This window comes from Mauremys mutica, chromosome 3, assembly GCF_020497125.1.
Source record: "Mauremys mutica isolate MM-2020 ecotype Southern chromosome 3, ASM2049712v1, whole genome shotgun sequence".
Lineage (NCBI taxonomy): Eukaryota > Metazoa > Chordata > Testudines > Geoemydidae > Mauremys > Mauremys mutica.
This window is the reverse complement of record NC_059074.1, coordinates 167,653,652-167,680,026: the sequence shown is the minus strand read 5'-3', so window position 1 is coordinate 167,680,026 and position 26,375 is coordinate 167,653,652. Positions and strand designations below refer to the sequence as shown.

General features: G+C 42.1%; 1 protein-coding gene across 4 annotated transcripts in view; it reads right to left on the bottom strand.

Annotated features, from left to right (window-relative positions):
- KCNH1 (potassium voltage-gated channel subfamily H member 1) overlaps positions 1-26,375 on the bottom strand; it is a 346,134-nt gene that overhangs the window by 269,863 nt on the left and 49,896 nt on the right. For all 4 annotated transcript variants that reach the window (XM_045012018.1, XM_045012019.1, XM_045012021.1 and 1 more), the window contains exon 6: positions 12,129-12,521. In XM_045012018.1, the coding sequence (XP_044867953.1) occupies positions 12,129-12,521 (393 nt within the window). The remainder of the gene's footprint in view (positions 1-12,128; positions 12,522-26,375) is intronic.

The window sequence follows — 26,375 nt, the reverse complement described above, 5'->3', positions numbered from 1 at the left end:
ATTCTACTCTTCAGGACATTGTGTATAGCCTTCTTCATGCATAAAATGCAGGAATGTGTTTCACTCTTATTATAAACACTGTGGTTGGGAACCAAGTGTTAACCAGAGGTAGAGGGCAGAACTTTTTAAAAGAGGGCTTATTGTTAGCCTAACACTGGCTCCCCTTGATTTCAATTGGCCAAAGCACCACTTCTGAAAATCCTGCCTGTCGTGTTTGAGGGCTAAGGGGAGGTTTATGGCAATGATGAGGTTTAATATAAGTGGAGTGAGATGTGGAGGCCAAAGAGTAAATCATTATAAGAACTGGAATAAAGCCAGACAAAAGTGAATGAGTTATTTGTGCAAAATTGCAGCCAGATGGCCAAATTCACCACTGGCATAAGTGGGGCAATATTCATTGAAACCAATCTTCCCTCATTTCTTTTAATGTGATTCTAGATTCAATTTCACATTGCTCTAGATATCTGAAGTGTCATGATAACCCTGACTGCAAACAATACCACGATTAGAACGGTTCACTTTGTCATTTTCAACTTTCTGATTTTCTCTTAATTAAGTTACTGAACATGACCTTTCCTACAGATTACAATGTTTTGCCGCCAAGTTATGAGAAAATGTTATACTCACAAGCTGTAATTAAAATCTAAGCCTTCTGGTTACTGCTAGGGCTTTTAGTAAGGGAACAGCTGGAGATCTAAGATCCATAAAGCTTGTTTTGGTCAGAGCTCTGAGATTCCAGTTTTCCAGCATCCAGATAGAATATAGTCACCAACCATACCCATAATACAGAGGTGGAAAAGAGAGATCAAGAAAAAAAAACAGCAAATATATGGGAAGTAAATGTAGAGGTGGGTTTAAAACTGATAAAAGGCTAACATGTCCAGGAAAAGATACACATTCTTTTACATTGATCGTAAAGAGAAACAAAGATAAAGGAAATTTGTCAGTAAACTAATATTTCATTAAGCATTGTAATTTGGGGATGAGTGTCAAATTAAGAAGTCACCCTCAAATTAATGGATCCATTTACCTTTGTTTCAGTGATACTGTTATAAAGCAAGTCAATTCCAGAAGCTTTTTCCCTATTTTGAAAAAAAATACAAATGTTCAATCCATATCTGGGGTCAGAACTACATTTGGCATCTAGTACCAGTCCATCTTAAATTCTAATCTGATACCTGTTATGAAATAGATTATAAAGCAACCAACCATTTAGCTACTCAAATAAATACTCTTTGCCATCTCATCTGATTTGCTTCCTCCGATCAATAAAGATACTCTAAACTGAAGAAAACAGAGTAACTGAATCCAGTCTTCTAGAAGATGTTTCCCTTTCTAAGCACTTTAGGTATCATTCTAACACCAGTTTTCTGAAGTAATGCAAAATGTAATAAGCTCAGTTAGCTCTTCTCCTCTGACAATGCCTATCACCGTATATTCTCACTGAAGATTTAATTTATATAGGTAGAATAGCAGCCCACATAAGCTACTCATTCTTCTGCAGTGTGATAAATCACGTGTTATGCTTTGCCAAGATCTGAGAAAGTAGCCTTGGCACCCAATGTATAAATTATACCCCTACTGTGACTTGGCGATAAATCCTATCCAGGCCAGCACTACAAGGGAAAATAGGGGATGCTGGTAGATGGACACTCTGCTGCAGTTATCTTGCCAGCCAGGAGTCCAGAGAGAAGGGACATAGGGTAGGGTTTTCTTTGCTGCAGCTCTAATAAGGAACAGTGTGTTGCTGATTGCAGCTGAATAAGTCCTTTTGCCATCCAACTGCATCCACATGGAGATGTGGTGCACACACAGGTGTATTCACCAGCATTCTCTCCTGTCGCTCAGAGAAAAGATCCTTTTCTATTTATTGTGGGTGGGGGGAGGAGGAGAGGATTCCTCTATGTTCTTCTTCCCAGTTCAACAGAAGGCAAAATCTAGCCTAGTGACTGAATAGTGTAATAGCTTCTATGTCCAAGTTCTCTCTTCATCTGGCATTTGTTTACTTAATACTGGATTCATTGATTTCAGTGAGAGCAGGAGCAGGCCCCAAATGAAAATAAAAAGTAAAGCCTGAGCTTTAACAAATTAAAGCTGCTTCTGCCCTTTAAGCACTGACACAGCAATTGCTCCTGCAGGAAGTCAGCTAGTGGCATTAAGACAATATACAAATTCCCTTGAGAAGTTATTTTGTCATTGAAATCAATGCAGTCATGAAGCAGAACATTTTCAGTTGATCAGAACCACAAATAAGGTAATCAGAGCAATAAGAATAAGGTCCATGGACCAAATTCTGCTCTCAGTTACCCTGGATCCACAGTCGTATAACTCCAATTATCTCAGTGGAGCTTATCCACGTTGACAATGGTGTATCAGAGCAGAGATTGGCTCTAAAAACTTAGAGTTTTCCCCAATAATTGCTCTTTTACTGCAATCATTTGTTACATGCCACCCCCTGCAAAAAACCACCCAAATCTGGCTCGATAACTAAAATTATTGCAGTAAATCAGAATAGCCAAAAAATAAACTTGCAACAAAAATAATCAAATTAGCTCAGAGAGAGGGTCCTTGTCATGACACTACAACCAGCCCGGCCTCATTCTTAAATTCAGATTCTAGCTAGAACTCCAGCTGACAAGGTTCTTTCAAACTCTGCTAAACACAATTTTCCAAACCTTAAAGCTGCAGTAACCACAACAGCAACCACAATCTGTAACGTCCCATACCTGTGTCAATGGTAGTTCTGAGGGCAAACTGATTGTTATATTAGATTCAGTGATTACGGAAGCCGTACTTGAGAAGGGGAGGGATGAGTATATGTTAGTATCATGATTTTTTCATGTTCTACACTATTTGTGTTTGTGAGGAGTGTATGATTCCATTTACTGGGAGATTTTATGCTCAGAACTTTAGAAATGGGTAACTCCTGTGATTTCCCTATTCACATAAGCCTTCTTTGCTTATGTGTAAATTAAAGTGATGAACTTACAGAATGGCTATGACACGCCTAATTCAAATTAGAGTTGGTCAATTATATAGCCAGATTGCTGCACATCTTACAGTTGATTAGTTACTCCGGGTTGCCAATAGCTTGTAGAGATTAACTGAATGGCAATCAAATCATAGTACCTATTCTTGAATCCCCTAGTCAGTGAGCTCTGAGTAAAAGCCTTAAGATTTGAGCTGATAACAGGTAAAAGTGAAAAGATGGTAAATATGAAGCACAAGCTAAACAATTTGTGAAGAACATTAACTTCCCTGTAATGTTCCCTGATGGAAATTCCACTAGACTCCATTAGAATCATTCAGCTTGTCTTGGGTTATTTCTGATGGTCACTCTTGGGTTATGCTGGAGGCTGATGAGACCAGCAGACCTGTTGTTCAGCTGGAACGTGGGCTTGGAAGGGGTAAATCAGATGAAAGGGAGCTTGGACCAAGATTCCAATAAAGTATCTTAAAGCCAACAAGAAATCAGATTGGTAAAAAGCATAAATATTCTAGGGGAGTGGGAAAAAATTTCCCCACTTTTTGCACTTCAGAGGGCCTCAATAGAGATTGTCACAAAAGCACAGGTCTGACTGGACCCTGTCTATTGTGCAGATTTTGAATGTGCAATATTGAATAAAGAGTGGAATCCACCCCTCTACAAACACTGCTATATACTTAGTATTCATGAAAGTGGACACTCTATAAAGGAAAAAAGAGTGGCATTATATTTGAAAGAGGGGTGTCAAAATGATTGAATGATATAGGGAGGGGGAGCTATGGAGTTTTGAGAGACAGGGTACGGAGGGAAAGGTTTAAGAGCACAGCAAAATGGGAGAACCTTATATCATACTGAATCAGACATTTCTCAAAAGCTTAGAGTTCTAAATGTTTCATTGTATCTCCACTTAATTCCAGCCATTTTTAGTGCAGCCAGTATCCATTTCCCAATATAAATGCCCCAGAACCGAATTGCTGTTTTCTTTATGCCTGGACTATGCCATGTATAATCTGCCTCTTGTGTAAAAACACTACACAGAAGTTGGATTAAGAATTGTTTTTCTTTTGCTTAGTTTAGCCACACACTTAGGCCTTGTCTGCACTGGCAGCGACCCATAGGGTACATGTAGCTACACACTATGGTGAAAAGGAATCTGCGCCCAGGCTGTCATGCGTAGCTACCTGTGGCAGCGAAAGACTATGGCAGCCGGGAGCTGCTGGAGCCTTTCCCTGCTGCCTCTCCCACTGCAGGGAACAGAGAGCAGGGTGTTGTAGCGGGGTAGTCAATCTGCTCCAGCCCTGAAGGGATTAAAACAGCCCTGGGAGAAGGCTGCCCTGGGGAGCCAGTAGTAAAAGCAACCCTGGAGAGGGCTGTGGCTGGGAAAAGGAGTGAAAGCACCTGAGTATCTGACCACAGGTGTGGCCAGCTCAGTTAGGGCTCAGCTGGCCCTGATAAGAGGATGGTGGGCCACACTCTAGCCCTGGAGTGGGAAGCGCTAGCTGTCTGGGAGCAAGGTACCTGAGGTAGAGCAGCCCTAGGGAAGGTCAAAGGGAGCTCCAGCCTGGTAAAACCCCAGGCTGCAGGCCATGGTGAAGGCCTACAAAGGTACTGGGGCTGCAGAGGTGCAGTCTGGGGTTAGGCAGAGGAAGCTGGTATTAACCCCTTGCCAATGATGGGTGGCCATTACAGACTGCAGTCTGCCCCAGTGAGCAGGGACTAGATGATGACTGGTAGTAGCCCTGAGGCAAAAGGGGTTTTAAGGGTTGGGGGTTCCCCTTGGAGGGGAAACCCAAAGTAAGGGAGTACCATTGGGGGTAAAACCCTGAGGAAAGGGGCACAGGGGTCTGGGAGGGACATGGGGCCTAATGCAGGCAAGACACCGGCCAGAAGGAGGCGCTCTTGGGAGCTGGAGTTGAGCTAATTCCCAAGATGACCAGCAGGAGGCTCCGTGCCAGTGAGTATTGTCTCACAACAGGTGTATAGCCTAAGGTTCTGGTGTGCCTGTACTTTACTCACCTAAACAATGCCTCACCATCTACACTGCTATTTATACCCAGGCTAGCTGGTGTGCAGTGTCTACTCTGTACAGTGTATGCTGTAAGATGGCCTTAGCAAAGATTCATTTAATTATCACCGTCAACAGACCCACATCCAAAGCACTTTGTTGGTTCCTAATCAGAACAAACAGGAAAGGTAGATGAACAAAACTAGGTAGGAATCTGCTTACACATTCCAGTAAATAACTTTCACACTACTTGAAATGTAGCTACAACTGTCTTTTAAAAGCAACTGGAAAGTTTCAAAGTTAGCAAGATTCTATAAAACTCACCTGATTTAAAGTCTTTTCTTCCCAAGCTGACTCCTCTTTGGACCTGTAAGACGGCAACCTTCCTCACCAGCCTGGGGAATTATCAGCTGCATTCAAATCAGTCTTTAGCCCTTGCCTCCAGACTCCATGTGTTGTCCAAACCATCAAACAACTCACAAAAGGAAAACAAACATTTCCAGCTGGAGCTTTCTACCCTCACATGACACCCAGGCTTCCCACCAGGAGTCTTCTGAAATGGTCTCTGAGGAAGGGAGTCTACCCCTTCCTACAGCTTGCCTCCCCTTTCCTGCAGCTCTTTATAAGGAACACCTATCTTTTCCTCCTCCCCACTTCTCAGCTGCATCTGATTGGTAAATAGAACTGGCTGGCCCCAGGACTCTGGTCCTTAAAAGGGGCAGGCCACCCTGTTACAGAGCCCAAACTATATCTTTCACCACCATCTATTCCTTTATCCTCTTCAAGGTCAGAGATGATGTTCTTCCACTTCATTATCAAAACCCCTTCCTTTGGAAGATAGGTATCTTCTTTGCCTGAATGCTAGATTTTTCTCTAATTCATCTGATTAAGCAAATGTGAGTTCATTTATATTTAATACATCTTTCCTCATGACTTTTCAGTATGCATATCTCTGTCACCTCAATTCATAAGAGTGATGGATAGTTCTCAATTTAGCTAATGTCAGCCAATAACAGATTATAGTGGCTCATGTTAGTGCAGCTAGAATTTAAGGCCCTTCAGCACTTCCACTATAAACTCCCTTATTTCAGAGATTTATATGGTGGTGACACAAGTGGATTCCATTCCTGCCAGGAGATTTCACGACAGGATCACATGTTCCCAGGGTAACAAGTCATTGTTTCCAGTGTCTTATGAAGTTATGGGCTGAAAACTGCGTAAGATACAAAGGTCCGTGTGAAATTGCTCATGTCACCACTGCAAAAAAATGCTTCAGCTTGGCTTTGGCATTTAAGGTCTTAGACTGCATTGGTCTTGACAAATTCCTAACAAGGAATCTCCTTAAATCTATTGAGGGATACAAGTTTAGTGTGTCACTGATTTCTATTTTTGTAAATTCTGGCAACTGAAGCCTCAGCACAAAAAAAGTAACATTATACCCAAATCTATGTGGATTTTCCTTGAGTGGGGAAAAATGTACGGTCAGTCTGAATACTGGCATATGATATTTGATGCACATTTTCAAGAGAGATCAGTACTATAGGGTTTGAGAAGCAGAAGACATTTTAGACCAACACCTCATTGTAGGCAAGCTAAACTAGAATCCACTGTACCATCTTCACCTTAGTATGTATTGTTATAAATCTAAGTCTGACACCATGATGATTCATTAGTCAATGGAAGATTTCCATTATTTGAAGTTTTTTTATCAGTTCAAGGAAGGGTTTTAGCATTTAACTGTATGAATAACTCACCAGTGTGGAAAAGACTGGAGAAAAGTTCTCCAGTGTTCCTTTTATTTGGTGCAAGAGGGAAATCTCTCTATGGATAGTCTCTCTTTTTTCTAAATATGACTTGAGAGGGTGGGGCACACTGAGAGGGAGACAGGTGCTCTAGATGTTTGGATGCAGGATTTGGAGCCAGCAATTCCTACTTTAATCTTATCTCTGCTTGGTTCCAGGCCACAGAATCACTTACCTCTCTCCCTCCTCCCATCTGTAACATATGGCTATTCACGTTTACCTACTTCGCACGGGAGTTGTGCGGATAAGATAATTAATTATGACAAAAGTGTTTGAGACAAGACATAAATAAAGCTGTATGGAACTGGAATTTTCATTTTGTTGGACATTCTGTGATTTCAAAGTTTATTTTCATTCCTAATCAGAACAAAACCGAAGAAGTCTGAGATTGCCCACAAAGTGAAAAAAAAAATGGAGGAAAAAAAACCCCCACCTCAGATCCACTGAAATATTTTGTTTTATGTTTTAATTATAAAATAAAATAAAATTGTAAACCAAAAAGCTGAAGCCTGCTGCTCTGATAAGGACAGAACAGAACATTTTGACCTTATTGAAACACTTACCTTCATTTTCTTTCCTCCAAAGCAAAAAGTTTCAAACCAGCTCTAGTTCTAAATATTCCTATGATGGTGGATCAATCAGTAGCTTTGGGATTGTGTGTGTTATTTTTATGCTGGAGCAAAAAGGTGTTAAAATGTTTTATTGAAACAGTTGATTTGGCACCCACCAATATTTATTTACGCGATCTGGCCTTAGAAGTTGTGGCCAAATCTGGCCCAAACAGCTCTACAATATTATCCACAGTCAATCTTGTCATCAGTAAAAAATAGTGCCACTCATACAGAATACAGGTGTCAGCTCACAATACCACATACTGTTCATAGATTTATATATTTCAAAGCCAGAAGATACCATTAGATTGTCTGGTCAGACCTACATAACACAGGACATAGAATTTCACCCAGTTACATCTGTACTGAGACGAATAACTCAAGAATTGTTCTAGTATAATTTTTGTGGTATGGGGCCATCAGGATCTCAGAGCATAAAACTGCACAGATTCCAGTGTATCAAAAAAAATCCCAGTTTATTAATACCAAGAAAACCAAACAACATAAGGACAAAATAAAAGTGCACTCTATCACACTTCTCTACCAACACATGATTTTGCCAGCATGCATGCACTAATTGTAGAAACCCAAACTCCTGCATACAAACGGGCGTGGACATCAAATGCTTTCAGTGCTCAAATGCAAACATGATCATCTCCAGCCTTCCTCCACAAGAAGATTCAAGAGCTAAATGACTGCAAGTGCCATAGTTAACTAAAGAGAGCCAACAGGTCTGTCAAGCAGTAGCTACAAAGCATTTCACACATATCAGATTCAGATAGGGCACCTCATATAAATCAATCCTTCATGTACATCACATGAGTTCTGGCACTTTTAAAAAAAAATTGGCTTGTCAAGCTAGTTCTTTACTGACATCCATCTTTCTGTACAAAGAATGATTAGATGCAGACGAAATTACTCAGCTTTCACCTGCTGTGATGCAGCCAAATAAGGATTCTGTTCTCTCTTGCTAAAGTCAACACAGGGAAAGACTGAAGGAGTAAAATGGGATTTTATAGTCTTTACTTCATTTTATTACCATGATTGAAGTGTCATGCCCTATGGCAGGGGCATGCTCTGTTCCTGCCTCTTTCCAGAGGAACAAACTATTCAGAGACCGTCAGGTAAAGCACCCAGTGATTTATTTACAAGTTTGTTCCCACCACCTATACAGATTGTGCAGCAGCTTGAACAGAGTCCTGGGGCTCTACAGCTCTTGAGCCCAGCAGGGGAGAGAGACCTCCTATGTCCTTCACTCTACCAGTGATAGATTTCTCTTTCCCCCTTTGCAGCTCCTTCCTGTGTCTGTGTACCTTCCAAGTTAATGAAGTAATTCGTTTGTAAATCTCTCCAGCCTATTTCAATCAAATTGGCCTCCTTCCCATATTCAGGAGTTCAAGGGGCAGCTAATGGAGGTTGCAGTGATCAGAGTGCTGGATCAGCTGCTGTTGTCCAGCAACCTGTCACACTTCCCTTCTGGCAATATTATATTATGATTTTTTATTAACGTATTTACCGTCAGGCTAAAAAGGGCAACCCTTCCGATGTAAAAGTTGTTTCCTCAAAGCAGTTGGAGCAGCCTAGTGAATCTGGCCTTTAGATTCCAGTGAAGATTTCTTGTATTACTCCTTTTTCACACCGGTGCATGTCAGACCCTACAGAAGTCATTAAGTCTGAAGGAAGTGGAGCTGATGTAACACACACCATGCAGACGAGCTGTAATAAGGCATGAGTTACATGCCTACAACTAAGGCTCTCTCTCTAGACTCAGACTTCCTGAATTTGGCCCTTCAAAGAGATGGGGTGTCTTTAGCTCTCCTCTGAAGCAGTTCGTAGTGAAATGGACAATACATATTTGGCCAGATCCTCAGCTGGTGTAAATTGTCATAGCTCCATTGATCATAATGGAGCTGTGACAATTCACACCAGCCGAGGATTTGCCCTAGTCAATCTACATTGATTTACACCAACTAAGGAGCTGGCCCCATTAGGGGAAGTAATGGTGAACAGCATTAGAACAAGATCATCAAGAAAAACGTTTTCTTTGCTGGAATGGGATAGCTAGAATGACCAGGAATAACACTATTGTACTTTTGTGATTAAGAAACTATTGACGAACCATAGGATAATTGCAGTATGAACCAGTTGTTCCCCTTTGAATGACAGCTTTATCCTAAGAATCTGAAAAAACAAGTTCCAAGTATAGCAATCATAATCACTTAATAAAATCATTGCAGTAACTATGTACCTATCTCTATTCACTTTAAGGCTTTTCATTTCAGTGTAATGGCCTCTAGCATAGACATGCACACCTGGGCATGTTCTGTATGTCGTCCGGACAGAAACAGACTAAGGTTATCAAGGGCCTTTCCAACCAGGTCAATGATGATTTGCTACTGTTCTAGGAATGTAAAGAAAGTTGCCTCTAGTTGTTTGGTTTTGTTTTTTTAACTCTACTGTAGATGCCACACAAATATATAAACTCTACTGTAGATGCCAGCTGTTGATCACGTGATCAATCCTTCTATTGCTTTACCAGTACCATGATTATTTACAACAGCAAAATGTCAGTCTTTCACATAAATCTTCCCTTTGGCACAATTTGTGACAAACCAATATTTACGGACAGGGCTTACAAGGGTCTGGGGGTGATTTCACTTGTGTTATTTCAGTCTGTGGCTGTATATAAAACAAAATCTATCTTCAGGGAATTAAATCTCACATAACATTACATTTGCTTCACTGCACTTAATAGTTTGTCTAGCTATCCCCAGTCAAAGTGAAAACCAAATATTTTACATGGATCTAATGAGACGAACAATGCTTCGTTCCCACGGCTTTTTTTATTTAATTATACAAGAAGTAACATTTTTTTTGGTATTATCCAGATCTTTCATTGGACATTATTTTAAGGAATGTTCTGATTTCAGGACAGAGATTGGTCACACTTTACATTAAGGTTATGTTTATAAAGGATGAATAAACGATTAATAGGTGTAAGAAGCATGTTACAGGCATGAGTAGTTTTGTAAAGGGACCCTTCTATGGAACAAAAATAAGTCTACTTACAGGACTACAGACTGACAACTCGCTGTTTTATTTAACTGCATCACAACAGAAGGAGGGTCCCACTAAATGAGGGAAGGCAGGAGCATGACTCCAACACATAATATATTGAGTAAGCCTGTTAATGTCATGATGACCACTTTATTACAAGTACTGTGTGTCACAACTGGTTATAAGCACATCACTAGATGGTGTTATAGCTGGTTATAAGTAAGGCTAAGATTTCGTCATGGTTATTTTTAGTAAAAGTCATGGACACGTCACAGACAAACAAAAATTAATGGAAGTTGTGACCTGTCTGTGACTTTTGCTGATGCGGGTTTAGGGTTTCCCCCGCCACCCTAGTGGCTGGGAGCTGTGGGGTTCCCCCTCCACTCACGGTGGCTGGGAGCGGCAGGGTGACCATACTTCCCAAAGAGAAAACGGGACATCCTAGCCGCTCAACCGAGGCGCCCCCTTCTCCCCGCGCTAGGCTGTCGCCGGAACCCTGAGAAGAGCCCCATGAGGAGTCTGTCACCTGTTGCTGGAACATTGCAGGGGGCTTTCTATCGCTTGTCACTGCTGCCCTCTGTTGCTGGAACCCTGCCAGGGCCCCACTGGCTGTCAGCTCCAGAGTCCTGCAGCCCCTGGGGCTGAAGCAGAGAATGTCAGGGAGGTCTCTGGAAGTCAGGATTCTGTGACTTCCATGACCTCCATGACATAAACATAGCCTAAGTTATAAGCAATCTGTTGGACTCATCTATACTAATTGATTAACCATTTATTAAGCTATTAGTTATCTAACCGCCCTGTATAAACTATTTGCACGTGACTTTAATATAAAAGGTGATCAGTCTAGTCTAAATGACTAAACGTAAAACTGTTAAAGCTACAACCTACCCCCCTAGTTTAAGTCATTGGTGGGATTAGCCCAGGAGAATGTCTGTGCTCCCCAGCTGCTTGTGGCTAGCCCTGAAGAAGGTGAGCAAGGAGGGAGGGAAGGTTCCATGATCCCTTTCTTCTGACCCTTCTCCTGGCCGCAAGTCATCAAAACAAGCTGGAAAATGGTAGTTTCCGATAAATGTTTGGGATGCCATGTCTTCCAAACGGTGGTGCATGGACCCACCGTAGTCTGTAGAGAGCTCGCTAGCCATATCATGCTGGCTGTCCTCCTCCTTTCTGGCTGCTACATCAAATTAAAGACAGCTGGATAAAAACAGTGAATACGCTCCTGGTCTTACTTTCGCCTATAAAAATTGCCACTAATTGCCAAAGAGATGTTATTCGATCATCATTGGGAGGAGATAGGGCCAGCAAGCAGGGCTGTTGCCCTGAGCACTAACTTCTAGGGGCACTACGTCACTCACCTTTTTTGGGGGAGGGGGCCATACACACTTGTCTGGTCCGCTCAGGACAGGGGACCAAGTGGTTTTCCATCCTGGGTGGCAACACATCCTAGGCCCAGCCCTGGGATAGGAGGTGAATGTGTGCAAGACAATATCTATATTACGTTGCATAGCTATGAATAAGCAGCAGCAATTGCTGTGGACAGTTACTCAAGGGAGACATGCTCACACACTAAGCCAGCATATTTACAAGTATTCATTCCTTCTTTTTGGGGGGAGGCAAACATTAAAAGAAAAAAAATAAAGCCCCGGAAATGAGCCTGGTATACTAACCTCATCGACATTCTCAAATGCATTGATGACGTCGTATGGCAAGCATGAAAGCAGATCAATCACAAACCAGGTCTTCAGGTAGTTCATGCGGATCAGCTTTGGGTCTGAGATCACCTCTCCAGCCGGCCCGACAAAAGTGGTATGGAAATTAAGCACAATGTCTACTAAAAAAATGACATCTACAATACTATCTACCACCAGCCAGGCCACGTTGTTCTGTTTGGTTTTAAAGGAGACGTTGTAAGGGACCAGAATAGCAGTGTAGAAGGTTAAAATCAGGATGATCCAGTCCCAGGTTGTCTTGAAAACACAATAATGTAAAATGATATGTGGTGGAGTCTTTGGTGCCTCTTGTTTGTACTGTGGAAGGATTTCAGAGCCCAGCTGCAGTACCTAGAATGACAGATAGTTCAGAAAAAAGGAAACATTTTTCACTTTTTTTATTATTGAGCTCACCAAACGTTCCATAGAAATAGTGCCCATTACAAAAAGCTGCGACTCCTTTTAACACTGAAGAGTTGCAACTACAACAGGAGCCTTTTAAATTAACCGGTTGCCTCTACATCCTTTCACTATTCGTTTTTATGGTATTGTAGCTTCCTATTTGCATGATGGTAGCAATTTGATGCCAACCCCAGATCAGGATCTGTCACAGGGCATGGCTGTCCCACAGCACCCCCTGCTGGCCAAGCATGGCTCCTGCCAGCACTCTGCCTCATTTTCCCATCATCAGGGTTTTGTCTCTCTCCCAGAGAATAGACATGGTTCAGTCTTCCAGCTAGGTCACTTTCAAAATTCAGTCCACACAACTCCAAACAATCCAAAAGCATTTTTGCCCCACTTTGGTTCCTCTTCTGAGCACTTTCTGGGCTCCCTTTAAGTCTCCCTGCTTTGAGCTGGAGCATGCTTCCCTGGAGTCCCTTCACAGTCTCAGCTCCTCTTGGGAAGATAGAAAGGTAGCTCCTACTCCAACATAGGATGTTGGCTACTTCCCTGGAGTCCTTCCAGACCCTCCCACAAGAGCTCAACTTGTTCCCCGTGGCTCTTCTTGCAAGCAGAGTTTTCTCAGCTCTCCCATGAGACCCAGATGTTTCAGGGTGTCACCTGACCCCAATTAGTCCAGCCCTCTTAGGCTGGGAAGCAGCTACCTATGGTACAGGCAGGGCTAATGGAACAGGGCTGGCTAGCTTAGACCTCTTGGCTCTTAAAGGTATATTTGCATTGCTAGTGGGAGTGAGCTTCCCGCCCAGGTAGATGGACTCGCACTAGTGGGGCTTGAGCTACCTGACTAGAAACAGCAGCATGGGCATTGCAGGTGCAGTGGAGACTCAGGCTAGCCACACAAGCTTAGACCCAGGGGATCGGGTCGGCTTGAGAACCTGAGCTCCAGCCCAAGCCGCCAACATCCACGCTACTATTTTTAGGGCACTAGCTCAAGCCCGACTAGCGTAAATGGGTCTCCCCTGGCTGGGGGGCTCACTCCCAGCTGCAGTATAGACTTACCCTATGGGGCAGGCCTTCCTGTTATAGGGTCCCATCGCATGAGGCACTGAAAACATACATAGCAAGAGACGGATTCTGCCCTGAAGAGTTTACAGTCCAAATAGACGAGACAGACACAGGGTGGGAAGGGAAGCAGAGGCAAGGAGTTGCTTGCACAAGGTCATTGGCAAAACCAGGAATAATACCTAGCTCTCCTTACTCCCAGCCCAGTGCCACAACCACTGGACCACACTGCCTCTGAATGCTGGTGATTTCATTCTCTGCTATATTGATGCTATGATGTGGCATAAATTAATTTGACTTTGCTGTGCTACTCTGGGGGGCATAAGAGTAAAGCTACCTTTGCTTTCAACACCACAAAATTGTACCCTTAGCCCAGTAAATTATGCCAGCTTTTAACTTTCACTTTCCGTTAAAATAATTCAGACATCAGGAATACTGAATATCTGAAGACCTAGGATCTGATTCTGACCTCATTTAGGCCCAAATTCAGCAAAGCACTTAAGCAAAGGCTTAACTTTAAGCATATGCTTAAAACTCGTTGAGCAATTCTCAGTTTGAAGTTAAGTCCTTTTCAGAATTGGGCCTTGGATTGGTTTTACTCCACTGCCTTCATTACCGTTACCCCTGATTTACGCACTGGAATAACTAAATAGAATCAGGTCTGGAAGTTTTTGGACCTGATGCTCATCTCATGCTAGTGTAAATCAGGAGTGACTCCATTTAAGCCAATGGAGGCACACAAGTATGAAATCAGAGTTAGATCAGAATCAGGCCCTTACATTTTTTTCTCAAACAAAAAATGTGAAGGCTTGCATTGGCTCAGCCCTAGGAGAAAATGGAGAGGAAGACAAAGGCATTGCCAGAGGGAGGTGAGTCAATACCAAACAAGTAGAATCTGAGAAAGCTTTTTAGATCTTCCTTTCTCCTCCCCCTTCCCCAATACTACTACTAGCATGCCAATTAATTTGCTTTGGAGAATGGAGGAATGGAAAATAAATTGCTGCCATCTGTAGGAGGAGATCAGACAATATGCCCTCGCAGGAGTTATCCACACATCAGCTTTTTAATATCATTTATATGCAGACTTTTATTTGCAGACTTTGCTGAACCTTTTAAAATTATCTTTTGTGAGCTGATGGCTATTTCCAACAGATTAAACTGAAAGGAAAAAAGGAGAACAATCAGCTCTGAGATTCTGTCTCTATAAGCATCCTAGGGCCTGATTCTTTGTTGTTCTGCACTTTTTATGGTCATTTATACCTGTGCAGAGTGAGTGCAAAACAGCACCACACCAGAATGGTAGCATTTCACTCATTTTGCACAGATGTAAATGACTGTGTGAGGTGCAAGGCTGTGGAAAGTCAGGCCTCCTGATTGTAAGAGTCCAACATCTTCTCCAGGAGGGGGCAGCATGTGATCTCCACCCTCTGACAAACAGAGGCTAGGGACACCATTCCTTATCCATCCTGGCTAATAGTCATTAATGGACTTAACCTTCATGAATTTATCTAGTTCTCTTTTAAACCCTGTTATAGTCCCAGCCTTCACAACCTCCTCAGGCAAGGAGTTCCACAGGTTGACTGTGTGTTTTGTGAAGAACTTCCTTTTATTTGTTTTAAATCTGCTGCCCATTAATTTCATTCGGTGGCCCCTAATTCTTATATTATGGGAACAAGGAAATAACTTTTCCTTATTCACTTTTTCCACACCACTCATGATTTTATATACCTCTATCATATCCTCCCCTTAGTCTCCTCTTTTCCAAGCTGAAAATCCTAGCCTCTTTAATCTCTCCTCATATGGGACCCATTCCAAACCTCTAATCATTTTAGTTGCCCTTCTCTGAACTTTTTCTAATGCCAGTATATCTTTTTTGAGATGAGGAGACCACATCTGTATGCAGTATTCAAGATGTGGGAGTACCATGGATTTATATAAGGGCAATAAGTTATTCTCCGTCTTATTCTCCATCCCTTTTTGAATGATTCCTAACATCCTGTTTGCTTTTTTGACTGCCGCTGCACACTGCATGGACGTCTTCAGAGAACTATCCATGATGACTCCAAGATCTCTTTCCAGATTAGTTATAGCTAAATTGGCCTCCATCATATTGTATGTATAGTTGGGGTTATTTTTTCCAATGTGCATTACTTTACATTTATCCATGTTAAATTTCATTTGCCATTTTGTTGCCCAATCACTTAGTTTTGTGAGATCTTTTTGAAGTTCTTCACAGTCTGCTTTGGTCTTAACTATCTTGAGCAGTTTAGTATCAGCTGCAAACTTTGCCACCTCACTGTTTACCCCTTTCTCCAGATCATTTATGAATAAGTTGAATAGGATTGGTCCTAGGGCTGACCTTTGGGGAACACTACTAGTTACCCCTCTCCATTCTGAAAATCTACCATTTATTCCTACCCTTTGTTCCCTGTCTTTTAACCAGTTCTCAGTCCATGAAAGGATTTTCCCTCTTATCCCATGACAACTTAATTTACAGAAGAGCCTTTGGTGAGGGACCTTGTCAAAGGCTTTCTGGAAATCTAAGTACACTATGTCCACATGTTTGTTGACCCCTTCAAAGAACTAATAGATTAGTAAGACATGATTTACCCTTACAGAAACCATGTTGACTTTTGCCCAACAATTTATGTTCTTCTATGTGTCTGACAATTTTATTCTTTACTATTGTTTCAACTAATTTGCTTAGTACTGACATTAGACTTACCAGTCTGTAATTGCCAGGATCACCTCTAGAGCCCTTTTTAAATATTGGCATTACATTAGCTATCTTCCAGTCATTTGGTACAGACGCTGATTTAAAGGTCAGGTTACAAACCATAGTTAATAGTTCCGCAATTTCACATTTGAGTTCTTTCAGAACTCTTGGGTGAATGCCATCTGGTCCTAGTGACTTGTTACTGTTGAGTTTATCAGTTAATTCCAAAACCTTCTCTAGTGATACTTCAATCTATGACAATTCCTCAGATTTGTCACCTACAAAGAACGGCTCAGATTTGAAAATCTCCCTAACATCCTCAGCCGTGAAGACTGAAGCAAAGAATGCATTTAGTTTCTCCACTATGACTTTATTGTCTTTAAGTGCTCCTTTTCTATCTCAATGATCCAGTGGTCCCACTGGTTGTTTAGCAGGCTTCCTGCTTCTGATGTACTTAAAAAACATTTTGTTATTACCTTTTGAGTTTTTGGCTAGCTGTTCTTCAAACTCCTTTTTGGCATTTCTTATTACATTTTTACACTTAATTTGGCAGTGTTTGCACTCCTTTCTATTTACCTCACTAGGATTTGACTTTCACTTTTTAAAAGATGCCTTTTTATCTTTCACCACTTCTTTTACGTGGTTGTTAAGCCACGGTGGGTTTTTTAGTTCTTTTACTGTGTTTTTTAATTTGGGGTATACATTTAAGTTGGGCCTCTATTATGGTGTCTTTGAAAAGTGTCCATGTAGCTTGCAGGGATTTCACTCTAGTCACTGTAGCTTTTAATTTCTGTTTAACTAACCTCCTCATTTTTGCATAGTTCCCCTTTCTGAAATTAAATGCCACAGTGTTGGGCCAATCAGAGCCATAGATAGATTACTCCTGGGGGAATTCTGTACTACTACACGTGCACAGAATTCATGTTCCCTGCAGATTTCTTTGCTTCCCCACAGAAAAATGACTTTCTGACAGGGAAGCAAAGGGAAGCTGCAAGAGCAGTCACACACCACTCCCTAGCAGTGCAGGTACATTGCTGGAGCAGCCAGCAGAGAGATAAATCACCGCAGGGCTGGGGACACCTCAGCAAGTGGCTCCTACCCTGATCTGGGATCAGGTGCCAGTTCCAGCTGGGTTGGAGGCAGGAGAGGATGGGATTTCCTCTTCCCCTGCAAGGAGTGGCTAGAGCTGTGTCAAACCCATCCCCAGAAACCTCCCCCAGCTGCAGGAAGCTCAGCATCCTCCCCTGCTTCCTGTCCCCATTGCTCCTCAGCTGAGGTGGGAGTGGTCACTGTATGGGGAGCTGCTCACCCAACCCTTGTGCATCTGGACCTCCCATACCCAGGGTCCCTTGCCAAGCCTCACCCCATACACCCAGACCCCCCGACCCTTCCATACACAGCCACAAAAGAGGGTCAGCATGTGAGGCTGTAATTAGAATCCTTTTAGAACACTCCAGGCTAGGATTTGGTCCTGGCTATCACAAAGCATCCCTGGAGACATATCCTGCCAGCCCTGGACCTTATTCACCCAGGACTCCATGCAACAGGAAATCTGCCCTTGGATGGTTGGAGAAGCTTGAGGTGATGCAAGGTGGCAATAATCCCTTCTCTATGAGGAGGCTGCAGCCTACCACTGCCATACCCCCAAAAGTATGTGGTATTGACTGGGGCAGCGGCTTGGGCAGGTGCCCATGGATGAACTGATTCAGAACATCCACTGGACAGCTTTGCCAGCAGGCCTCATATGGAGCTCCAGCCACAAATTATGAGGTGTGCTCCCCTGACAAAAGCCCTGCCCCAAAGGCAGCATTGCAAATACCTCCAGCCCTTCCCTTTGGAGCACAGCAATGTGTGTACCCCTTTGAACCACTGTGGGTGAATCCAACTATTGGCTTCAATGGGAGTTCTGCACAAAGAGCAATGGTAAGATATAGTCCCAAGTCTGAAATGCAGTCTAATGCGCAGGAGGACTCATCCAGACTACTCATCCATTGCAATAATTGGTCAGCATGCACTTCCCATCTCTGACAATAGCAGGTATATCTCAGAGTGACATTCTGCAGGTTAGTTAAGTAGATTTTAGTTCTAGTACTTAATGGTCCCAGCCACTGCTAGAACATTTACACCACCTCTTAAATGCAAGGCAAAACTTCAACTGTTTCTTGTAACACACTGCTGGGGATACCCAGAGCTGTGAACCAATGTGTGACTTCTGCCTAAGCAAGAAAGAGTTTTGCTGGTGACTAGTTTGTGTCTCACTTTCCCACCACACCAGCCCATCTTCCTCACCAGCAAACTCCTCAAGGATCTCCCAGCCTAGCAGGTGAAATCCAGCCCACAAGCTCCTCAGAGATGCTTCTCTGCAATGTACAGCCCCATCACTGTGCTTTCACAGACTATATCGTTTGCTGCTCTGCTGAAGAGTTAACACATCACAGCTTATTCATTTAACTGGGGTAAACACACCCATCCCTTCAAACACAGCATTGAATTGATTTATAGTAAAACTATAACAAGTTTATTAACAAAAGAGCATGGATTAAGTGATACCAAATAAAAGAGATACAAGCAGAAATGGTTACAAGCAAATTAAAGTGAAAATGCACATCTACAAGTCTAAAACTTAAACTCAACAAGCTACAGCCTTGGTTCAAGGTCGATTTCTTACCAATCTTTTTATTTCCAGCCATGGCTGACTCACTCTCAGTCAGGACCTCCCACAGAAGAACAAGGTGCTGGGTTTCCTTTTTCTTTCTAGGTGAAAGATCTTTGCCTAAGCAGGTTTCTCACCTATGTTCAGTTCCCTGAGACGTCAATACTCTTGGTTGAAGGGCCCATCTTTCTCATCTTGTCAGAACTCTGGCCCCTTGTGTCTGTCCAGTGATGGATACCAAGATGGCATCTTCTCTTCTCCTTATATCTTCCTAAACTCACATTTTTTACCCCAAACTCAGGATGATCTCATGCTGTTCTTCCCTTCCTGTGGGCTTCCCATCCTCCTGCTGATTCATATGTAAATTGGGCTTCCATTGTTCTAATTCTACTAATCTTAATTTATATACAAGACGTGTAGGTAGCTCTCTTCCTTCCTGTCTGGGAGAAAAACTGATTCTCTCCTTTTGGTCAGAGACTTTAAAGCAAAATATTAGTGAGTAACCGTAATTCCTCATCTAGTGTTAATACATACATTTCACAATGATATTAATCACCATTGTCACCAGTTCGCATATGATAATCTGTATCTAAAATGGATCATGGAAATTGTGACAGTAGTGAGATGGGGTACATGGCCTGGTTAGACCAGCTGAATCTCACTGGTACATGCCAGGTAGTTCCTGGCCATCTGGCACTGAGGTGCTCTTGGGGTCATACTACTTATGCCATCAAAAGGTCTTTGTAGATTAGGCTTGTCATTTTTGGCATACATCTAAGTTAATCTCTACCAACATTGTTACTTTAATATAGCCACAGGCAGACATTCTGACAACCATCCTGACAACCACCTTTTAAATCTGGAAACATACACATGAATCTCGACAGTGAAAAACCCTGGAAAGGAAAAATAACTTGCCCTTAGTGTGAGTAAACTATATTTTAAAATTTAGGTTCTACAGGTGAAATTTTCAAATGCACTCAGCATTGGCCTAATCCTGAGACCCTTAAACTCAATGGTAAAGCCCCCAACTCTTAATTAATGCTAAGGGCTTTTGAAAATCTTGCTTTATGTAAATTAGAAACACACTGTCTGGAAGCTTACTCATGTATTCACACAAGTTTATGTATGATAGAAACAAAGAAAGATAAGATCTATTTGTGTCTGGCCTAGAAACTAAGGGCCAAATTCTGGTCCCAGTTACTCTGATGTATATCAGGACTAACTTCAGTAAAGTCAGTGAAGTTACACTGATGCACAACTGAAGTACGTATAAGGAGAATCAGACCTTGGGGCTCAAGTCATTATGAAGATACACAACTTGACTGTTTCAGTTTTCTTAAATATTATCAACTATCAACATAATTACTCTCTAATTATGTATTAGAGGCCCAATGACTGCAGCATAGAAAATAAGGGGACGTAAGTCTATCTTCCTTTTTGTTTTGTAGATCATGCTATTCTGCACTGAACTGAAAGGCTCAGGGCTTAGTAAGGGATATTTCACCTCTACATCTCCAGTTCAAATCTGGTCCAGGTTGATAAGGACCAAATATAGGTAACAACTGGTGGCTACCTGACCTGTTTAAATGAGGAGGTAGTCTCAGCTTTAGCTGAGTTCCTCACAGGGATATGTGCATGTCGCAAACACCATCAGCACATCTGGGGCTTTCTTGCCATTCTTGGAAGGCAATCCAAAGCCACAGAGACTGAACTATGCTCTCACCCATGGAGAGGGAGGCAGAGCAGTAGGTCAGCTTACACTGTCTTTGCCAGTGCTCTACCTGCTCTGTAGATAAACAACATGACTTCTGTCTCTGGAGCTGCCAACCTGGGATCTTTCACAGGCACCAAACTCTTTTTTTAAATAATTGGAGGAGGAATAAACCCTTTAATGAAACTGAGCATTCTAAATGCATCACAGGGTTGCTTTTGTCATTAAGCACCAGCAGCATGCCCAGCACTGCACAAAAAAACCACAGAGAAAGACCCAAGAAGATTACGACTGAAGGGCTAGATTTTGCCTGGCTGCTATATAGGTGTATGGAAAACGGGGAAGAGCTGTTTCCCCGCCTTGAGCCCCTCACATGAGGGGTGACGCACAGCCCAGCTGCTCCTTCGTAATGCCACCAAGAATGTAAATCACCCCAAAGGGGCATAGAAGAGCAGGGCCTTGTCCCCACACCCTCTGCACCAGCCAGCAAAGCTAGCCAAGCACAGAGAGAGGCATGTGCTGCACCAGTTTAAAGGATGGTGTATGGTGATGCTCTCCCTGCGCCTCTCTGAGCTCTGGAAAGGATTGTGCCACCCTGAAGCACAATCCCTTTGGAGCACCCACCTGGGAGATGTGCCCCAAGACCTGTGGTGGTTACCAGCCTATGTGTACCAATTCTATTCCAGCTAGTAGCTATGCATTTCTGCTCCTGCGGGGGGGTGGGAGGGGTGGGAGAGAAAGAAGATGAATTTAAAAGGAACTATGGAGAAAATGTAAGCAACTGATGTTGGTTGCAGTCCAATACATGTAATAAGCAAATACCTCATTACTGTCAGAACTACACGCCTAAATAAGTAAAACAGACCTATTTTAGGAGGGTTTTTTTTCCATTTTGTGTTTATAGCACAATAAAAGAATTATTTATTTCAGAAAGTTATTAATAGAAGTATTGCCCCAATTATTTATGGTTCAGCTGCTACTACCATAGTATTATCTGTTTATTATTATTTTTGGTAACAGTGCCTGATGTTTTCATAGCTCTTTAAAGCCATAGAATATTATTTAGAGTGGAGACGTGACAAGTTTCATCAAAGTTTTGCCAGGCTGTATTAATATTTTTAACATATCACAAAATACAAATATTTCACTTCAGACTAGTTACAGAAATGGGGATTGTGTCAACAATCAGTACTCAAAGTTAATCAACAAGTTGCCACTGTAATTTGTTTCAAGGCCTTTTATGATTGAAAAAAAAATCAATCAAATAATTTGCAGCCAAATCTCCTTTTTGCATTCATTCACTCTCACACACACAAACACAAACCTGGTGGGCAAAGAGCCCACGTTCTAAGTTTCTACTTGAAGTAGATATTAATGAGTTATAAATCCCTGAAAATGAGGGTTGCCAATGGAAATGCTGGTATATCCTTTATTAAGCAGTGCTGCCAAGAGCCACTATAAAGTTAAGTACTTTTATAGCTTATACCTATTGCATTTTTAATTGTAACAATCTTGTGAACACAGAACTTCATGGCAAAGGTACAGAATCAGCCAGCACCATCAATACTGAGAACACTTACAGTGCCCAGTGTCCAGGGACAATGGTTCATAAGTCAGCTGTGTGGTGGTTAAATCGTAAAAGGGTATTGATTAGTTTATATTCCATTGCAACTCCATTGTGTCTCTTTCAAAAGCATAGCACATCTTAGCATTTACAATACAATGCATTTCGGAGTTTTCCATATTAAAACTTATGCTTGCCATGGCCAGAGAGAGCTAAACTTGTTACTATCTGGCAGCTGTTCAGTGGCCCACATGAAATGAATCAGTGGTCTCAACTTAGTGCATGGTGAATGAGTGTCTACATCATACCACCACTATCATAGCACAAACTAGTACTCTCAGCAGAGAGGCCAAGAACAGAATCGGCATGAAGACAGAATTATCCCCTCAGGTCATACTGATAGAGGGTAGAAGCTTACACTGACACTTCCCACACTTTACCTGCTCTGTGAATAAACAAAGGCCTTTTGCAATCAAGCACCTATCTTGAGCTAAGTTAACTTAAACGATAATACTCCAATAAATACAGAGACTTCTAGAGCAAATATCACAGAGTCAGTAGAGAAAAAAAGGATGATTTTTTAACTTGAATTTAATACTCTAAACCGACTGAAGTTTGTTCAGAGAGGTAGAAAAGCTCTCACATAAGGCTTGCAAATATATTGTCTCATGTCCAAAACAGTACTGAGACTTTTATAAAACAAGAAGGCTACCGAGCTAGACCAAACCAAACACTCTGTAAGTAAAGAAAAATGGTCCTGTTTATGATTACACATACCCAGCTTTTACTCTGGTCTAACGCTTTTGGCTTCAGAACAGTTACTCCCAATATACAATGATGTAAATGAGATCAGAATCAGACCCAATGATCATTTTAAAACAATGAGTGCAATAGCCAAGTGGCAATTAAAGGAATTCATTCCACACATGTAAAATAAGTTCCTGCCCCTTATTAGTAGAAATGAACCTGCCATCTGCACCAGTGCAAAGTCATGTTGAACACATTATCCACTCATTGAGTTCACTGGAGCAACTGTGAATTGACATCATGGGGCAGTGATCCCTAGTGGACAGAACACTCAGCTAGGATTCAGGACACCCGAGTTCTGTTCCTGGCTCTGCCGCTGGCCTGCTGGGTGATATTGAGCAGGCTTTTAACCTCTGTACCTCAGTTTCCCTATCTGTAAAATGGGGATGATGCTTATCTCCTTTGTAAATTGCTTTTAGATGTACCAGTGAAAAGTGCTATATGACAGCTAGGCATTATTATTATTACTAAATGAGATCAGAAACTGGCCTGGTGTTTCTAAGTTCTAGCATGCACTGGAAAAAGACAAACATTTGAAGTGAAGGAAAGAATGATTGATGATAGGTCTTGAAGTTCTTTAGAAGTGTGTAAAGAAGGCACAGGTGGGGAGGAAAGTTGCCCAAAATTCTGCCAAACCTAAGCTACCACCAGGTGAAGACTTTTCCAGCAGTAACAGCCATATAGGACTACTACTGAAATCAGTTTTTCATTGATTAACTGAGTGCAGAGAAGACTCAAAGACAGAATACACAAGCTCTTTAGTCTGCATTGTTACAGCCACACACATGTGCATTTCAGGCTCATGTTAAGTTATAGTGCAGATATTGGCCAGGAGTTCACATATTTTTCATAGAGATCATGATTCAGGTTGGAGTAAGTTCTCAGAGGTGCTGAGTACCCACACCTCCCACAGAGACCATTAAGCAATGACATATTTAGCTACATCAAGTCTTATCTGCATCGAGATATTTTGTATCTGTTGTCAGCAATTGTGGCAATTTCCTTGGTACAACCATATGGCTGGTTGAAGTGCTCGGGTATATTGGGCTAACCCATTTTCAACACCACATCCGGAAGGCCCTAAACTGTTATCACCAGTGAGGCTTCACCTGTTGCTGACAATGGATGTTCTCGTGTAGGCAAAGCTCATGAACCCACTGCAGGATGTTTGCAACTGTCTCTCCCTCGAGTGGCTAGAGCCCTACCAAGAGGATACAAACCCTTATACTACTACTAATTTCTCCTTGAGTTCAGATGGCAAAGGTATGTGTTTTTGGAAAAGGTGGTTGTAAGTTCTATACTCACCCATCTGCATTGACTATAGCCCACCTAACGCCTGACCTTTTCATGATGCCATTTGATCCTCTTTCAAATCCTTGCCTGACACTCTGCCTCCTTAAATTATTTACAGGGTCAACTAAATAGTGTCCTTCAGTTCCCTAAACTGTTTGCAGCGTTGCTATGTGCAGTTATGCAGCTGGTTCTGTCCACTCTAGCAGTAGCTCATGCATAGTTTATCATCAGTCTTAAACATTTCAGGATCCTATTGGCCAAAAAGCAATTTGTAAATGACTTCAGTGGGAGTTGGCTCAGACTCTTACATGGGTACGATTCCAAATGATAAGAAGAAGAATTGCATCCTTGAGGGCAGAATTGGTCTCCAGGAGTTGGATATATTTTTAAGACTGAGAGCACAGTATTGGGAGCATGCACTACTGTAGATATCAGTGACTAATGGCAGCAGAGTTGGGTTTTTCCCCCACATAATACAGCTGTGCACTCAGCATGGGCTCTAGCTGCTGAAAGACACTTAAGATTTCTCCCTCCTTTTTTGTCATAATGATATTGTGGAGTTTAACAGGATTAAGGAAATTATTGTGCATAATTTCAATCATTTTACTTACAGAATTGTCTTTCTAAATGAAATGAATTCCAGTAGAAGTAGATACAAATATATTTGGGCAATCTCAGGTCCTGCGTGTGAGTGAAAGGGACACAAAACCAATTACAGACAAAGTGACCTTCTGAAGCTCCCAGCAAAAGCAGCGTGGTCTAATTGATAAGGCACTGGCCTTGGAGTCAGGCGTGCTGGGTTTTCATCTCAGTTCTACCTCTGACAAGCTAGGTAATCTTGAGCAAAATCACTTCACTTCTCTGTGATTCAGTTCCACATCCTGTAAAATGGGAATAAAGATATGTACCTTCCCTTATAATTCACCTTGAGATCTACAGATAAAAATCACTGAAGGAGAGCTAACAAGCATGGTTTATAAACAATAAGTATTAAAAACACCTGCCAGCCTATTGAACTCTTTACTTTAGGAGATTCAGATGAATGAGTGAGGTTCATGTGTGGAACCTCATGGAAAATGACAAGCCCTTTTGAAGTAGCATAGACTGCGTAGACTGTTGGTCCTTCATCAGTTAAGACTGAGCCGATCACAAGACGTCTTCCAATCTTCTCTCACTCTGGCCATCCTTCGCCATGCTTGTCCATATCTCCTTGTTAGGAAATCATCCCACCTCTTTGGAGGCTGACCGCATGGCCGTTTCAGTTCTCGCGGATACCACTCAGATATAGCTGCAGTCCACCTGTTGTCACTGAGTCGGGCCACATGTCCCGCCCACCTCATTTTTCTGAGCCTGCTTTCAACAACAACATCTCACACTCCAGACTGCTGCCTAATTATTTCACTGGGGATGTGATTGCAGAGCGAAATGCCCAAAAATGTTCGTTCCATCGCCCTCTGTGTGACAGACAGTTGATGTTCTTCAGTCTTCATCAGCGACCATGTTTCGCTGCCATATAGCATCGCTGGAAGCACGGTTGAGTTAAAAAGATTTGCACAAGTTGTTTTGCCTATCTTTCCTTGAAGGATGTCCCTGATGTTGTTGAATGTGCACCACCCAGCTTTTTTCCTGCGCGACAGTTTGCCTTTCTAATCGTGGTGCATGTTGACTTCCTGGCCCAAATAAACATATTTGTCGACCTCTTGGATCTGCTCTCCTCCAAGAGTTATTTGGTTTCTTGGCAGAACATCTGATCTCATATTTCGTTTTCGACTGGTTCATTTTTAATCCGCCTTGACTACTTTTTGCATTCAGTTCTTTAAGCATTCTCTCAAGCTGGACTGTATTTTCAGCTATCCACACTATATCAGATGCGAACCTGAGATGGTTTAACCGCTCGCCATTGATATTAATCCTGCCTTTCAGGTCTGCTTGTCGAAAGATCAATTCAAGACAGGCTGTGAATAATTTTGGTGAAACTGTATCTCCTTGTTTCA